The sequence below is a fragment of the Jaculus jaculus genome, chromosome 8 (assembly GCF_020740685.1).
Source record: "Jaculus jaculus isolate mJacJac1 chromosome 8, mJacJac1.mat.Y.cur, whole genome shotgun sequence".
Lineage (NCBI taxonomy): Eukaryota > Metazoa > Chordata > Mammalia > Rodentia > Dipodidae > Jaculus > Jaculus jaculus.
The window spans coordinates 136705135-136723524 of record NC_059109.1 but is presented as its reverse complement, the minus strand read 5'-3'; the positions used below and the strand labels follow the sequence as shown (position 1 = coordinate 136723524).

Below are 18390 nucleotides of genomic sequence, written 5' to 3'. Positions count from 1 at the left end.
AGAGCTACCCACGAGGGCCAGAAAAATGGGAGGCGCGTGTCATGGAACCAGGATCTTGCTTCCTGCCGGGGAGGCGTGCAGGAAGGAAGCTGCAGAGCTGCATGAAGGAAAAGGGTTGAGAGACCCCACCCAAGGCTATGCATGTATAAAGGGGTCAACTGCTTGGAGAACAGTCTCTCCACGGAGCTGCAGCTTCTCAGTCCTCACCTGTGTGCTGAGGTGGGCTTTCTGGGATGCAGCTATGGGGAAGTGCTTATCCAGGATGGAATGAGAGTTCTTGTTATGAACGGTCTATTCTTCCTGTACGCACCCACTTAGGCTGCTCTGGAAGTAACCCCAAAAACTTATGGCCATGCCACACTTATTTTGGTGCAATCCAAATGCATTCTAGTCCCAAGTGTGACCATACAGGTAGGGAATGTTGGCAAGCTGCAACAGAGGTGGCTTGGCCACTGGTATGTGTGTTAAGAGTTGTATCTGATGCTGAGATGGCTGCACAAAGGAAACTTAATTGTGTAAAGGAGGAACTGCAAAGGGAGACAGACATACAATACAGTCAGTACTGACTGTACGTTAAAAGGTAAACTGGATTAAAGGTGCTGGCTTACTGTTTCTACGGCTAACAAGCCAGAAGGTAAACAAAGCAGTCAGACCCGTGTTGAAGAGCCCTTCTAGCGTGGGGGAAGTCAGTGAGGATGGAGAAAATGATGTCCCGGTGACAGAGGGAGTCCAGAGGTGAGACAGGCCAGGCCAACTAAAAGGGTCTGTTCAGGTCACTCGAAGACAGATGGGGCAAAATTTGTATAGAGCTGGAATCTAAAGACAAAATTGGCAGAAACTCAAATGCAATGCTAGTGAGTCTCTGGAAGGCTTTAAGCCTGCAGGACAGTTCTCAAGAGAGTAGGAATGATAGGGTACTTCAGGAAAAAAGAACTTGTCTTGTCCCAGGGGTGGGTAATTATGCCCCAGAGTGAGTTATGCACATTTCTGTCCTGCAAAAACTTAACACTCAGGGTGTAAATGGTTCACCCAGCCTTAGGTCATGTCAGCATCCAGGTGTGGCTGAGGGAGAAACAAGAGCTGCCTCGGTGCCGCCCCAGAGAGACAGACATCACAGCAGACTAGAGCCCTCTGGGCCTGGGTTGTGCCAAGCAGCCTGAGCAGACACTACTGAACCCACTGAGTGGGAGATGCAAGGCACCCCATGCAAATACCACAAGGCAAGGAAACGAGGTTGCACATGGAATAGATCTGGGGATGAAAGAAGGCTGGATGGGATAGTGCCTCCCATACATGACACTATACCCAGTATCGCTCTTTTAGGAAACAGCAGATGGAAGCAATGGACTCATGGTAACGTTCTCCTTCATTGTCCACTTAGCTGCAGATTCCTGAGACCAACCAGTGGATGTGTGGTGATGGACCTTCAGAGATCCTGCCTACCTCTCAAAGGGTTGTATAATAAGGTTATCTAAGGTTTTACAAATGCTACAATGCTAACCTCTGGGTATTCTGCATGTTAAGATAGGTATCTGAGAAGACCCTGAAGACCACACGTAAGTAGCTTAAAGGAAGACATCCTGCTTGGATGGAAAAGCCATGAGGCTGCTGAATGAAGGTCAGTGTCAGGGAGGTTCGGAAGGACCCCCAAAATGAAAATAGCGATTGTTGGCTGCATTCCAGAATTCAATGGTAAGACCTTAATGCTGAAGACTGCATGCCTTGGTTGTAGGCTGTGGAGGAATCAGGCTTGGACTGAGCTGGAAGCACCCTTGCTGCTCACAGGCTTTCATCATGCCAGAAGTTACTCTGCAGGCTGCTGGGGAGATGGTCATCAGTGGTGCTGCTCGGCCATGGCCCTATGACACCAGTATGCCAAGCCAGAGGTGACTGCCTGTGTGATGGTGACATGAATGTTGTGGGTACAAGAACAATGTTTTGACTGGATTCAAAGTCTACTCCACAGGAGGAAGTTCATGCCTGGTACTGTAAACCTGGTCAAAGCTTGTGGATGTGAAGATCACAGACCCTGGGAGGAAAGCCACCACTACTATTTTGATACATAGCTGTGATGGTTTTGTTCAACTGCTTGCTAAACACCTACGCTTGTGCCCAGAGTATTGGTACTATTACTGCTTCTGTCTGCCGTGGTCCTAGAGGTGAACCTGCAGTTGACAGTGGCTGCTAATGGAAACTTAAGTGATCAAGCTCCTAAGACTAAGTGATGACTATTGTGCTATAACGGTATCATGCTTAGCCACAGACGGACACTGACCTCACCCCCTAAGGCTCAGGCACATGCAGGAAAGAGTGGCATGTTGTGTAGCAGATTCTATAAGTCTGGGAGACCATGCCCCAAGGTTATGTTAGCTGGAAACTAAAACATCCCTTCCTGAGGGCGAGGACAGGAAGGAGGTTCCAGAGACTCAGGAAGTCAACAAGTCTGGGCAAGAGCTGCAAGACCTGTCCTAAGGCTATATATAAAGGGGAAACAAGGATGGCCAGATGGCTCAGCAGTTAAGGCGCTTGCCTGCAGAGCCTAACAACCTGGGTTAGGCTCCCCAGTAAAACCAGATGCACAAAGTGGTACATGCATCTGGAGTTCTTTTGCAGTGGCTGGAGGCCCTGGTGCCTCCATTCTCTCCCTATGGGCAAATAAATAAAATATTAAAAAATTAAAAAGAGGGCTGGAGAGATGGCTTAGCGGTTAAGCACTTGCCTGTGAAGCCTAAGGACCCCGGTTCGAGGCTCGGTTCCCCAGGTCCCATGTTAGCCAGATGCACAAGGGGGCGCACGCGTCTGGAGTTCGCTTGCAGAGGCTGGAAGCCCTGGCGCGCCCATTCTCTCTCTCCCCCTCTATCTGTCTTTCTCTCTGTGTCTGTCACTCTCAAATAAAAAAAAAAAAAAATTAAAAAGAAAAAAGCTAACTGCTTAGAGGAGAGACTCTCCCATTGGAACTGCCTGCAAGTGGTACCGTGAGCTCCAGACACAAAGCTGTGAGCCAGCACTGCGCTGAGGTGGCTTTCTAGTGATGCAACTAGTGGAGGCTGGCATGCAGGGTGGCATGAGACGTGGGGTGCGGCAGCATTTGAGTCATCTATCGCTCCTGTAACCAGCCCCTCATCCTGCTCTCTAACCCCAATAAATTCACTGGTTCACCAAAAAAAACTGGCTACGGTGTAATTGTCCTTTGGTCTGTCTTCTGCCCTATCTGGGTATTCACCTCTCCCTGGGAAAAGGTTTACCGTGACAACGTGGGATAAGAGCAATCTTGACATCCCCACACAATCTTACACTGTCGTTTCTTCCCTTACGTTGGCGTCTACGTTAGCAGTGTTTTCCTTTCCTTTGAAATGATATTGGTAAGTTGTTATTTTTTTAAATTGCAATGTGTTGCCTTAGCAATATTTTAAGACTGGAAAGGCAATCACAGGTTTGGCCTGGTTACTTACTGTTTGCCTGGAATGGTTAATGCATTGGAAAGGAGCTAGAGGTCCTCCAAGGCTGAGAATTCGTGCCTCCAGCCCCCATGGTAGGGTCTCAATCCAGTCCAGGCGGACCTGGAACTCACAGCTGTCTTCTGAGCTCTGATTGCCAAGTGCAAGGGTTAAAGGTGGTGCCACCACTGCCACCACCACCCCAGCCTGGCCACAGCTCAGAGCTTTGAAATGCAAACTTCAGAAAGCCCCAGTGACACAGCATAGTGGAGAGTGGTGGATGATAAAGTCTCCCCGACACCTCTGCAAGCTGTCTGGAGCGTGTGCAGAGCTGGATGAGGAATGCGCAACCTTGCTCTCCTCCTAATCGTCTGCGCTTGTTTCTTTAAGCACTTAGCAAATTCCTAGCTGCCTAAAAGTGGAGACAAATCTGGAAGTCCCACAAATGGAGGGAAACCTACACGTAAACTCTTCAAGTAATAGCCTGTAACCTCCAAGAGGGCTGGCTCACGTCCAAACTAAAAGGAAGCCCATGTCCCCACACCGAGCGCCTGGCCCGTGCTTGTGGAGCTCCACCTCCCTTGGCTCCGGGACCCTGTGTAGCCCCAGGCACCGTGTGAATGCGCACAGCACATCTTGTACAACGAGCCCGCGGCAGGGAGTGGGCCCTGGCCACGCTGTGGTTCATGCTGCCACTGCAGGCCAGCACCATCTCCGTTCTCAAAACCTGCAATGTCCACTGTGAGCCCCGGGACTCTCCACCACTGCTTTGATTTTATGAGTTCACTAATGAAACTTTTTGCTTTTTATTATTTTAGTCCTCACAGAAACTAGGTGAGCTAGGAATTATCCCAATCTATAAATATGAAATTGAAACTCAGAAAAGCTAAGTAGGGTTGGAAAGATGGCTCAGCAAGGCCTAATGACACAGGTTCAATACCCCAGTGCCATGTAAAGCCAGATGCACAAGGTGATTTATGCTTCTGGAGTTCATTTGCAGTGGTAAGAGGCTCTGGCATACCCATATTCATTCTCTCTCTCTCTCTCTCTCACTCTTTCCTCGCAAATAAATATGAAATAAGAAAAATTGGCAGTTGTGGTGGTTTGATTCAGGGGTCCCCCATAAACTTAGGTGTTCTGAATTCTAGTTTCCCAGCTGATGGAGATTTGGGAACTAACACCTCCTGGAGGCAGTGTATTGTTGGGGACAGGCTTATGGGTGTTATAGCCAGTTTCCCCTTGCCAGTGTTGGGCACACTGTCCTGTTGCTATTGTCCACCTTACATTGGCCAGGGGGTGATGTCCACCCTCTGCTCATGCCATCATTTCCCCCTGCCATCATGGAGCTTTCCCTGGAGTCTGTAAGCCAAAATAAACCTCTCCCACCTCCCACCCCTGACAAGTTGCTCTTGGTTGGGTGATTTCTACCAGCAGTGCGAACCTGACAGCAACAGCTGTCTAAGGAGACATCGAGCCACTCCAGGATAGATTAACCCTGGGTCAGGTGACCCCAGAGGTCCCGCCATTCCACAGACTGCCAATCACTCTTGACAAGCCTGTAAAATACAGCTGTAATTCACTAAGAAAATGAATCAGGAGGTAACAAACCAGAGGGTGGGAACTACGCCAGGGGTTTCTTTTCCAACCCCTGCTCAGGGGTTACAGGAGGCCCAATGAGCCCCAAGGCACCAACCCACACGGGCCTCTTGCAGGCCCCCGTGCAGCAGGCTCAGGATGCTTTCAGGCAGCCCTGCTGTGCCAGAGCAGAACGTGAGCTTCCAAGAGTATGTGAAAAGGCCAGGTATCTGCAGATGAGTCGTGGGCCTTTCCCCACACCAGCCTGTTGTCTAACGCACAATACCTGGATACTGTATTTCTACAGTATCATAATGATTTTGTTTCTAAGCTCATGAATAAATAAAAAATAAGCTATGCTATGGTTATTGCTCACATGTGCATATTAAACTAAAGACACACACACAGCTCTCTACATCTGCCTGTACTGTGCACTAGCAGCACCCTATATGGAACAAGAAATTACAAATCACACAGCTGGTTGAAACAGATTCAGTGATTTTGAGCATCACTTGATTTTTCACAAGAGATATGTTTCCCCAGAAGTCAGTATAAACCAGAACTGGGGAGAAGACAATCTTTCACAGGCCCTAAGGAAGCCTGCAACCAGGAGGCGGAGATGACCAGAGGGCCGGGCGCTGGCCCGCACAGCTACTAGCTGCCGCTTTCCCACACCGCGCTAGGACCGTGCCAACGGGAGGAACTGCTGAGTCTGTGGGATTGCGGACTTCCATGTGGCCAATTATTTGACCCTTTCTCATACATTCTACAGCCATAGCTCATTATGACAGAAACCCTGCCCTACTGAGAAGAAACATGTCACCTGTCTTATCGGTACTGTGTATCACAGTATGTACTACTAAAAATGAAAACATGTTGTGAGAAGGGAAGACAATAGAAGATAAACATCAACTGTCGGAAGTGGGAACAAATATAATCACCCTTTCAACTCCCTGAAGCCCTACCATCTTCCACATAAAAGTATGTCTTCCTGTTTGCCAAGGAGCCAGCACACATAGGTTTCAGGTTGCCATCCATTCCACACACCTCACCTACTACATTTCTCATTCTTTGTATTTATCTTTGCCCATTTTAACTCAGTCTCCCCTCCAAAAATATGATATGGGCTAAGGCTTTTCTTAAATAAACTTCTGAGGTATTTTTTTAGAAAAACAATTTTCCATGCTTTTTTAAATATGAAAATTTTTAATAAAAGCTGCACTTAAGAGAATTAAGAGTTTAAGAATTCCTGTCTCCCTGACTTGTGGCTGTCCTCCGACAACCTGAGCATCCCGACAGTGCTTCGAGAAGCTCACAGGCTTTCCTGCACTCCACACACTCAGGTGGACAGTGAGGAGGACCAGACAGCATGGGGAAGAGCATGCTCTCGCTTATAAATCTTGCTATTCCAAACACCCAGCCCTTGCTCGTACAAACATTCTGCCTTCATGCGTAGCTGATTTAGATTAAGGGACAGTGCAGCCTCGGTGATGACAGGCATTCAGACAGAACTCTAAACAATTAAGCCAGCTTTACGTGACACAGCGAAGTATAGTGACAAGGCACGAACCACGTGAGCAACAAGCGTGAAGAGCCCAGGAAGGACACTGGAGTTCTAGCCGCGACTCTTCCACGGGACCCACGTGCCGTCCAGTTGGAGCACGAGCGCAGCCATCTTACGGGCAGACACACGTGCTTCTGGAGGAGTGATTAAGCCCGTGGGCAAAACAGAATCAGAGCAGGTCAGCACTCCGTAATCTGAATGTGGAATTATTTAAATTGTGTTCTTCCGACTATGGAGTAACTCAAGTCTAAGGCCAAACCACCCTGACTGCTCCTGATCCCCTCTTAGAAGATTCAAAATGCCTTTCTTCTTTGAGGAAAAGTCCCACTGTGTGACCCTCACTGGCTCTGAACCTGAATTGGTCCTCCTGATTCTGCCTTCCAAGTTCTAGGATTACAGGTGTGAGTCAATATGTTCTGCTCAAAATTTTTCTGAACACAAAATATACAAAACAATTTGAAAATCATCCCCAGATACTTAACACTGCTAATCTCACTTACATTCCTTTTATCCTCAATCTACAACCTAAAAAAAAGGTAACAACTACCTACTGTTCGTGCCACTGGACCCCCTAAAACCCAACTGGTGTGGGTTCCAGCAACAATCCTTCAGAAGGAGTTGCTCCTTGGGACAAGGAAGATGGCTCAGCAGTCAAAGGCATTTGCTTATGGTGATCTGTGCTTGTGGTGAGCCTGTGGTCTGGGATGATTCCCTAACACCCATGTAAAGCCAGATACATGAAGTGCAGCATGCATCCAAAGTTTGTTTGCAAGGGAAAGAGGCCCTGACACACCCTTTTGCTCTTCTCAAACAAATAAAAGTACTTCAAAAGAGAGAGAGGGGTGGGGGGAAGAGTTTTTTCCCTGTTTTGCAATGTGAGCACTGACCCTTGGACTTGGGGACCCACTCACGGCTACACAAACCTGACCACTCAAGGGTGCTTTGGGAGTCTGACATTTACTCTCCATATTTTTTCAGCAGCTTCTATCTTGAATTTAATAAACCAAGAATTTGGAAGGTAAAATGAAAATTAGGCAGAAGACAGATGAGAGGGCCAGGTACTTATCTGTGTGACAGATAGGAGGCCTCATCCTCAGCAGACACCTTACTGGCACATTTTCTGAGCCAGAATGAAGACAGTGCCTCTAGGGACCTCAGTTAGAGCAGGAGAGTGTCAAGTGGCTCATGTCGGTGCCTAAAGCGGACCCCCTCACCCACCAGGTAGAGAGCATGCCAGCCATCCAAGTGACAGGTGTTTACTACTCCCGGAAGACAGCGACTTGAAGCCAGACTTTGCCCAGTGAAACAAACCTCTGGACACCTTTCCCAGCAGCATCCCTGCACCTCACAAGCTGAATGAGCCAACAAGGAGAAGTGAATGAATGATATAAATAAAATATATCACAGATAATTCTGGAAGCTATGCTTCCTGAAAAATATAATGGTGCTGGAGAAGACAAAGGGACCAACTGACAGCTCAGGTGACGAGGGATGTGAGCCTGAGTGCAAGGGCTGGATGGCAACATCATTCACATTTCTGCCTAGGTCCTTGCTCAGAATATGAGGACTCCCTTTAAGCACTCCAACACTGAACATAAGCAAAACAAAAGGACACTGGATGTGGTGGCACATAGCTGAAAGCCCACTGAGAGCCCACTGAGACTGAGGTGGGAGGAGTAACGAGAGATTGAGGCCAGCCTGAGCTACATACTAACACTCTATCTTAAATAAATAAATAAATAAGGGCTGGAGAGATGGCTGAGTGGTTTAAAAGCATTTGCCTGAAAAGCCTGCTGGCCGGAGTTCAATCCCCCACCCAGTACTCACAAAAAGCCTAATGCACAAAGTGGTGTATGCGTCTGGTGTTCATTTGCAGAGGCAAAAAGGCCTTAGCATGCCCATTCTCTCTCCTTCCCTCCCCACTCTCTCTGCTTGCAAATAAATACATAACACACAGAAAGAGAGGAAGGGAGGGAGGGAGGGAGGGAGGGAGGGAGGGAGGGAGGGAGGGAGGGAGGGAGGGAGGAAAGAAGAAAGATAGGAAGGAGCAAAGTAAAGCAAAAGGGTTGCCAGTTCACACCATGAATGAATGGTTTCTAGAACTTGTCCCTGAAGAAAGGGTGAGCTGGGGACAGGCTCCTGGTGATGACTGACCTTATTCCACTTATCTGCCCCCCTCCCCCAGCGCAGACATGCCTCTTCCCTCAGCCCCTGGTGCTCTAAACCACATCCTGCCAGGTGAGGACCAGCATGCCTATGTCATGGCCTCTACCACCCAAGTCTGTCCCTGAGCCTTGTGCTGGTAGGAGTTTGGTCAGTAAACCCTTCAATCTGCTGCTCCCCAGACCCCTAACTGCTCTTCACAAGAGTCGAGGCAGCAGTGCTGGCAGCCCAGTGTCTTCGATGGCGTAAAACACCTCCAACAACCTGACCTGGACCCTGGTCAGTGAGCTCGGTGAAGGTGTGCTTCTTATACTGTCTCTGGTGACACAGGTAACAATGCATATGGTTAAACACGTGTGAGCACCCTAGGACAGCACATGTTGGTCTATCTCCTCAGAATGTTTCATGTCCCCAGGAACACAAGACACAGAATATTATCACCCACACCACTTTGCATCTTGCTTTCTCTTCTTGCCTGACTGTGAGTCTGGGGCTTGGGTCTGGCAGCCCTCATTGGTGGTTTCACTCTCCCTGGGATAAGGGATTTATTGAACTGGCTCCCAGTGAAGGCTGTTGAACTGGTGTGGCCTGCTGGGATGCATAGGTGAATCTGGATCTAGCAGCTTGCACCCTTTGACTTCGAAGGTGGTGGTCCTGATCCCACCATTCCCACAGGTATTTAAGTACTATTTAAAAAAAAAAAACATTTTAATCATTTTATTTGAGAGAGTGAAAGAGGCAGGCAGAGAGAGAGAGAGAGAGAGAGAGAGAATAGGCATACCAGGGCCTCCAGCCACTGCAAACAAACTCCAGATGCATGCAACACATTTTGCATCTGGCTTACATAGGTACTGGAGAATTAAACCTTTGTCCTCAGGAGCCACAGGCCAAGTGCTATCTCTCCAGCACCCCACAGACATTTAAACATGAGACACAGTACCCTTCCCCTCAGTTGCTCTGAACAAAATCTACACACCAGACCCTGTCACCCACTTCGGTGCGACAGCACAATTTCCTCTCAGTACCTCTCAGCCCTTTGAGGAGAGCTACTAAAATTGAGGACTTTGAGCATGCACCCTTCACACCTTGTAGGTGAGAGGCTAATGAGAAGTGAAAAGGCCACAGTGTGCTGCTAGGAAGGAAAGAAGTGGCCCTGTGCGATGATTAGCTCCAGAAATGCACAGAGCACCCTCACTTCCTCCCAGGCACAAGAGACTCACAATAGCCCCCAGCGGCTTCATTCCTTCCCACTGGGGGCTTACTGGTGGCCTGTCCGTTTTTTTGCTCTACCTGAGCCACCAGCACCTTTTTCTCAGAAATCAGAGGTCATGCTGTCTCTCATAGGTGGGTTCCTGCTCTCTGAACGCTCACTTGTGGCTACTTCTGAAGTCCTATCACCTCACAGTGAGGAAATACAATGAACAAGTCCTATGTATGCATTATTCTACAAAGTACCAAATAAATAAATGCTAAACAAATGTCAGCTTGGCTACCATTTTATATATGACCAAAGATTTCAGGATAAGCAGATGGTTTATAAATGAAAATTAGCTAACATACAGAAATATCTAAGCACGTACCTCCTCCAGCTCCTATGGGTGTGCAGTTGGCATCAGGCCCGTCCAGGCAGGGAGAGCAGAAGAGCATGGTAAGACAGACAGACAAGGCTCCGTCAAGTGAGAAAACAGGTGTTAAGCAACTCTAACTTGACTATAAAACAAAGACCCTCTAATCAAGACACTTAGTTTAAACGTTTCCTTCCAGTTTGTCCTTTCTAAGGAAAAAAAAAAAAAAGAGCTACACCTATATACTTTGATTGACTGTAATCGTTACTTTGGTAAATGAGGTAAGAATCAAGAAATAACTAGCTGTACAAATTAAAGCACATTAGAGACAGTAAGTGCACTGGCTCCCTCCCGCCTCTCTGAAGCATGCTGTTATCGGGCTCTATAGCATCCAACATCACAGCCAGTGCCACACAACTTCCTTAGGAAGATAAAAGCGAAAATGGAATGTAATTCTGTCAAATAAACGCATATTTTAACACATAAATTGTCCCTCCAAATGCAACACAATTACAATGTAAACAACCCACAACAGAACCATGCATGGCTGCCTCGAGTAAGGAGAGCTCACTAGGTAAGGGCTCTACCAGCCAAATCCGTGACTAGGCCCTCAGCACAGCAGCGCAGAGCTGAGACCCGCGCCTCCTCGGACCCGGTGGGAGAGGGGCAGCCCTGTCCACTTGCTCGGCCTGTGCTGTGGTAGCCCTAGAGTGCACACTTTTACAGGCTATTTAGTAAAACAAGCAGACACGACCCAGTGAAAGGCCGCGGGAGGGAGAACTGGGCACTGGAAGGCTATATTTCAATGTAAAACTGGGTTCTTCTTGAGATCAACGTGGACTCTGCCTTCTCAGCAGACAGTGACTGATGACCTTTCTTCTTTATCTTAACAGCGATCACGGAAATCAGTAGTGCTGAATTTCAATTTTCAACTTTTTTTTATGTGTAGCAGTGAATTTAGAAAATAAAACTTAGAACATTAAAAAACCACATAACTTTCTTATGTGAAAATTAATTGGCAAATGAAATTGATCTACCAGGGCCAAATATCATTGCACAATGCTAGGAACCCCCCGCAAAAACAGGAATCAAGTAATGCCCCTCAGTTCAACACCTCAAGAGGATGCACGGGGAGAGGGCAAAGCCTCCCTCTTTCAGCTCTTCTAGAACGAAGGAGAAGCACACACGCTGAGCGACAGAAAGACAAACCAGAGAGAAGACAGTGTCAATGGAAATCTGATCTCATGTCTTCTACTTTATTTTTAAAGCTTAGTATTTCCAGAAAGAGAGCCTAGAGTTGGGTAGAGCCCCCCTCCCTCCCAGCCCAGGCCTGCTCTTGCGTGGGGCACTCCTTGGTGGCTCCTGGTGGCATGAAGCAATCCTCTAACCCACCGTCAAAACCTCTGTACCCAAGCCCCAGCAGCGGGACTCTTCCTCAGCTTCTGATCTCCACAAGTACGAGACGGTAAGAGTGAAACTACAATTGTGAGACCCTAGGGATACAAGTGACTCCATCCTCACCAATACCTGAAAACTGGGTTGGAATAACATACAAAGGTGCTGTCTGAACCCACGGACCTCTGACAGTGGTTAGGATGGGCACAGCCCTGGGGATCCAGCTCTTTTCCATCCACTTTTCAGCCTCTGTAACTTTATTCACAATTCAGAGAATTGCCTGCACATCAGGAAATAAATTCAGAACACTATCTTTTCAAAGACCATCTCCCATTCTGCTACTTAAAAATAGAAGCTTTCCAAAATTCCTTATGCCACGAAATTACCAGGAAATCTAGTCAAAACCTGAATTAAAACATTAAGAATTACCATCAGGAAAGACCAAAATACAGCCAAATGAAAATAGTTACTACACATCACCACCTTCTCAATCTTCGTAACGTCTAAATTGAGGTTTCTGACCTGCCCATGGCACGCAATCAAGCAAACATTGAAAACTCCAAGTAGCATTTGGAGTGTACAGTCTAAAGAACTTTCCACATAGAATTGAAAACTAAGTGGAGACCCATCTGTGTTTACTCAGGAAGTCTGGAAAAGTTGAGCAACATGAGTTGGAAACACAGGTCTATGCTATGCTGATATTGACTTTACTTCCGTCACTGCCAAAATACAAGTTTGCTTCACTTTCATCCAACAAAGTACCCTTATTCTCAAGTCAGCCTCCCTGCTCACATGGAATCTTGAAACACAGAAAAGCAAATAGATCTAAAGAGAAACATACAATGATTTCATACTTGGACCCTAATGGCAAAGAAGTGATTTTCCAGTAGACTCGGCCTGGACGAAATCGAAGCGATCCTTTGGTGATCAAATCACAACTGACTATGGAAGAGAAATAAGGAAAGGTGCTTCCTACTGCAAGAAAAAAATTGTAATTGAACAATTAAATCCTTCCACTGTCCCAGATCTGCAACCTAAACCCTGGAAAACAGCCAGTGCCAGTGTGCCCACCTGCAGCCCCTGCTCATAAGCAGGCAACGCTGGGCCAGCTCCCAGCTCCTGTACCCACGGCCTTCCTCCTGTGCAGTGGGCACGTGTTTCACCCACGACGGCGTGAGGTTGCCCACAGGGCTCAGCACTGGCTGCACACAGCAAGTCCGCAACAAATCTCCACTAACACCATAGTCAAGACTAAATAAGGACTTCGCGTTTCTTATAAATGAGTTAATCCTTATTTTTTCCCCTAAAGCACACATTTTATTAAAAAGAATGTGCTAGTTCCAAACTAATCTAAGAACAATGAACTCCAATTTCTGTGTACAGATGACCCATTATTTGAAAGCACTGTAGATCAGGCAGTAAACACCAGCACAGTGGATCCAGCCCTGTATTAGATTCACCTTGAGATCTAAGAACACAGACCAACACAGCATGGTTAGATCGGAACACCAACTCAACTTCCATCTTTCACTCATTCTTTTAATTAAGACTTTACATTTTCTAAATGGTTATTTAGCTTCATAAATCCATGTCTGCTTCCTGAAGCCAAATGGCTGTAATTGCTTGAATGCACCACCTTTACAATCTGTACTTGGCAAACAGGATGGCAAAGTTACTTGCACGCAGCGCTGGGTTACTTCTGAGTACCTCTACAATAAGCCTGGGCTGACCGCCCCAACGTTGTTGTTGACTATGAACTGTCTTTTTCAATTTAAAGATAAGGCTGTGTGCTTTACCAGAAGAAATAACCCATCCAAACAGAACTTGAAAATCACTGTTGAACTGACAGGGCCACAGAGATCATCCAACTCAAAACCCTCAATTTAGCAATGAGACAAAAGATATCCACAAAGATTCCATCCACAGCACACCGAGGCTTAGCCTAAATTCCCAGACTTACAGCCAATGTGTTCATTCCTCTATTTCATTCTTCCCTGAGGGACATGATGGACACCCAACACTGAGGGCAAAACCCAGCTCACAAGAACCGCCTAACAAGTTCATTTTCCCTGGAAAATAAAATACAAGCCCACTATTTTTAACAATTAACTTTGCTAATATTGACACAATCAAAACTATAACTAGCTAGAATTTTGCTCAGTTGTGAGCGCTGAGCTTAAAAAAAAAAAATACAGAGAAAATAGACTCCACTCATAGAGGAAAAAAACTTAACTATGCGTCCGAGCCGGGAATGCTGAACCTAGGGGGAAAAAAAAACAAGCAACTTCAACATGCAGAACAGGCTTCCTATGTCTCCGAGCCAAGGGAATAGAATAGCCCCATGATATAACCACAGGGTGGGAGACAGCAAATTGACTGGGATCAATACAAAAAAGACATTTCAGAAATAAAAGGTGTGAAGTGATAGCAGCAGAGCTGGAATCGCCTATCCCTGTCAGTGTCCAGCAAAAAGGCATGAAAAATTTTCAGAGGAAGAAACCCCAACCAAAAGACTGCGGGTCTCCTCTGCCCTAGAGGTTTTATGTTGGCTTGTTTGCTTGCTGTTCAGCTGAAAATCCTCCTTAAGTCCTGCCTTATTCATAAAATTTTTACCTGAATGCTGTTCTACCTGTATGCAAAAATACAAATACACATTTGTGCCTGCAATAAATAACCACCACCAGCAAACTCCTAGTATTTTCTTTAAAATCCTATTCAAAAAATTGGGGATTAAATTTGGTTTGTTTTGAGGAGCTTTTTCCTCAAATGAGGATGTGAAAACTTGGGAACACATTTTTCAAAAATCTATTATTTTAGGTATTTTTATTTATACATGACATTTAAAAACATACCAAAATCAACATCTACAGTGTTTCATTCTAATTCAAAACTTAAAATTTCAAGTTATGATTTTTTAGACTCATGTTTAATAACTTACTTTTTAATTATTTAAATTTAGATATTTATTTACAAATTGTCTTTTATTATATTGCTTTATTTTACTATGAAAAATATACATTTTAAGTTTTTACTTATAATTTCCCAAACACACAAAAAATGTAAAATGGCAAAATGCCCCTCCATATGTTTGCATCAGCTAAGCTAAGTAGCTAGCCACGCTTTGATTCCTGTATTTTTTATGGGAATTAAGCACTTAACTAGAACAACAGGCATGTGACAGTCTCACGGGCATCTTCAAGCAAATGTACAAATGTCATTCTAGTTAGTTAACGACTGGGTGTACCTAGTACCTAGTCCTCACTCAAAGCTGACAGCTACGGTTTGGATTTGCAATTTACAAGTTGGAAATGAAGTCTTCAGATTTTCGAAGCAGCGAGAAGCACTGCACATGTGGCCCTATAAAGTTTTTTTTTTAAATTTATTAAGCATGTCTTTTTCTCTAAATTGCTCATGATGCTTTCTTGCTTTTAGTAAAGTTGAAAATTTTTTATCATCTTTGCTGTTAACATCTTGCCATGTTACGATACTCTGAGTGCAGAAATAGTTTCTGTGGAAAAAACTACTAAGAAGCAAACTGAAAATGTAATTCTTCACCTCTAAACACTTGGAGGAATTAATGGCATGTGGTGGTGTGTGTGTTTGTTGTTTTGTGTTTTTTTTCGTGTACACAACTGAAATGTGTAAAGTGTGCTTTCTTTTTGAACCGATCTCAGGCAACCTGTTTTTGTTACACTGCGGGATTTGTGAGCCGGTCAGGGTTGGCTTCCCGAGTACCTCCAGTGATCTGAGGGCTTTTGCTGATCCCACCAGGATGTCAGGCTAATACAGGCATGCAGTATTTCTAATAGTAAAACCTGTGAAAATATTTTTAATATTGTTGACTTGATATGTATCTTAGCTGGATTCAGAAATTCAATGCTTTTCAAGAAACTGTCCGAATTAGGTAACTAAATCGGCACAGTCTCTGCTATTACCTGCTTTTCCAAATGGTGTACTTTACCCAATCATTTTTAATTCTTTTACCTAGCTTACGTATGTATTTTAAAATATGTATACCTTGGAAAATATTTTTTAAAAACAGCTGGACTCAAGAGATGTTCTCTGGAAAAGCTGCCCGCCTGAGACAACACATTTTTCAATTGTGTGAATTAATGGCTACATTTTTTTTCTTGTTGCCCAAAGGTGCAGGGTGCATCAAACCTTATACAATTAAAAATTTAAACAGCAAATGGCATCTTTTTCAGTCTATTAAAACTGCAGCCCTAGCAGCATTGGTACACGGGGTAGCTCAGTTTTCTTCCCGGACAAGGAAGCCCAAAACTGAGTCCCTGAAAACACCCAGCGGCTCTCCCCCAGCCGTCACTGAGGACCCGCCCAGGGCTCCATTCACTCCGCGTCCACTCAGTATCTCCACACTCGCTTCAGTACATCCTTTCAAAATTAGCGCCAGAACTAGCTCACTTCCACGCTAACCAAATCTTTCTACTTATTTCTACATAATACCATTTCTTTCCATTCATAATGTAAAAAAAAAATCCTCCAAAGTCATATGTAAATAAAAGCCCAAACACACTTCATGTTACTTTTTTATGCTGACAAAAATTAAAATGTTTTTATTCCTAAAACCATTCACATGGCTTAAAAATCACTTTTTTTAAAAAATAACATGGCCAGAGATATTTTCCACAGTGAATTTAAAAAAAAAAAAAAACGGTAAAAGCGCCTTGAAAACAAGCGGCATGTAGCAGACTTTCCTTAGCATCTCGGTAAATGACAAAGATTCAATCAACCCAGTACCAAAGAGGTCAGGTAAGTGTGGGATTTAGAACCCCTACTTCACACAAAAACGCTGCAGCATCAAGTCTTAGGGTCAACGGTTACCCCTTGTGATGCAAAGCAAACTGTGTAGGACAATCTCTCCATAATTTCACTTTTCAATTAAAGATAACACAGAGCAAATGATATTCACCCTGATTGGTTCTTCCACACCCGACCCCTGTGTAAAACACAGCAGTAAACTGAGGTTCAGGAAGGGAGTTAGCCTCCATCATAAACAAACCACAGAGATCTTTCCAGAACCCTGCTTAAAAACCAACTCTACTGGTAGATTAAGTGAAGTTTCAGTCGATAAAAATCAAAAACCATGTGCTATTTTGGGGGCTTAATTTTCACATACACATCATGTTTTTTAAAAGAAAAAAGTTCGAAGAGAGGGAAAAGCTTAATTTCCTGTGTGGGAAATGGAAAACAAGCGCCTAGCACCTCACAGCCTCAACAACAGGAGCCCCCACGAAAAAAGAAAAGCAATTATTCACAGGGAACAGGAGGGCCACACAGAGCTGAGGCCATTAAAAGGAAAAAGGTGGGAAAATGAAATAAATAAATAAATAAAACAGAACACACATATTTGACAAAACTCCTTCCTCGGTGGAGGGAGGGAGTCCTTCACTTTGCAAGGCCTTGGGCAGGCTAGCCCACTTCCTGGCCACGAGGGCCAGAGTGAGGCCCAAGACTGGGGGCAGGGGGAAGCTCGGGACCGAACGAAACAAAACAAAACAAAACAAAAAGGTTTCAGAGAGGCCCAGGGCTTCGAATCCTGGTGTGAAAACATATGTAAATTGCAGCGGCCTGTCGTGCAGTGCCACGCGGGGAGGAGGGGAGCGCTGGAGTGCGAGGGAGGCGGGGCAGGCCCGGCGCTGCTTCCCCTGACCCTGGCCAGGAGACCTTCCACTTCCGTATCACTCCTAGTCTTCGTCGTCTTCTTCTTTTGCTTTCTTGCTCTTTTTTGCTTTAAACAGAGAGACAGACAAGAGACAGACAGACAGGCAGAGCCGCAGTGCACACGGTGCGTGTGTGGAGGCCGCCAGGAGACTCACCGCAGCAATGCTACGTGAATGCAGAGGGCTGGAGGTGGTGTGACTACTCACTTGCTCGGCTAACAGCTGCCGGTTTTGGATGGAATTATTCCGCAACAACAAGAAAGCGTCGGTTAAACGCCTGGTGGCCATGTCTCACCCTTTGTGACCCCCCTCTCAGGGTCCCCCTCCCCCCTTATATTCCTGATGTATTCACTTTTCTTTCTCGTGGCCTGGCCTAGCCGGCCCACCCTTGCACAGAGGCCTCTCTCGACGAGGCCCCAGGCCTCGAGCCAGAAAGGCGCAGCTTTGCGCTTCGCCAAAGCGCAAAGACCCCTCCCCAAATAACTACCTAGGCTTTCCAATTGTCTGACTCCCCCTACCCAACACCTGACTCTAGATCTCTAAGCACTTGAATCCCCCCAATCCTTGCCGAGAAGCCCACGTCCCAGAGACCCCTCCCCAATCCAACCTTGGATCTACAAGCGTCTAACTCGCCAATCACACTCGTGAGTCAAAGACCCTGAAGCCCCCTACCACTCAATGCCTGAGACCCCCCCCCAAAAGGTCTTCACCCCCTACCCCTAAACTTGGCCTCTGGGCCAAATCTAAGCTGTGGCTCCAAAGCCGGGTTCTGGTTCACTCCCCACACCACGGGAGAGTGAACACAAACTGCTTCCTGCTCGCACAACCTCGAGCAGGCCTGAGCCCTGAACTACTGAGCGCCTGCAGCTCCCTCCCAGCGCAGACGCTGAGCGTGCTGAAGCGCGCCTCGACCTCTTGACCCCTTCCTTTCCTGCGGGGCCTGCTCCTCCACTGCCAGCAGGCTTGCCAGCCTCCAAGAGGACGGCAGGGCCTGCCTCCCCGGCCTTCTC

The 18390-nt window shown here is 46.1% G+C and overlaps 1 protein-coding gene across 5 annotated transcripts in view; it reads right to left on the bottom strand.

Moving 5' to 3' along the window:
- The window catches only part of Stx16 (syntaxin 16), a 32707-nt gene extending 14655 nt beyond the window's left edge, over positions 1 to 18052 (bottom strand). Inside the window, exons 1-2 of one of the 5 annotated variants that reach the window (XM_045156041.1) lie at positions 17537 to 18051; positions 10320 to 10331 (exon numbers count right to left, since the gene is read on the bottom strand). In XM_045156041.1, the coding sequence (XP_045011976.1) occupies positions 10320 to 10331; positions 17537 to 17668 (144 nt within the window). In that variant the 5' untranslated portion in view covers positions 17669 to 18051. Of the gene's footprint in view, positions 1 to 10319; positions 10332 to 17536 lie in introns of all 5 variants that reach the window. The other 4 variants (XM_045156043.1, XM_045156045.1, XM_045156042.1 and 1 more) reach the window with 4 other exon arrangements.
- Between the last annotated feature and the right edge of the window lie 338 nt (positions 18053 to 18390).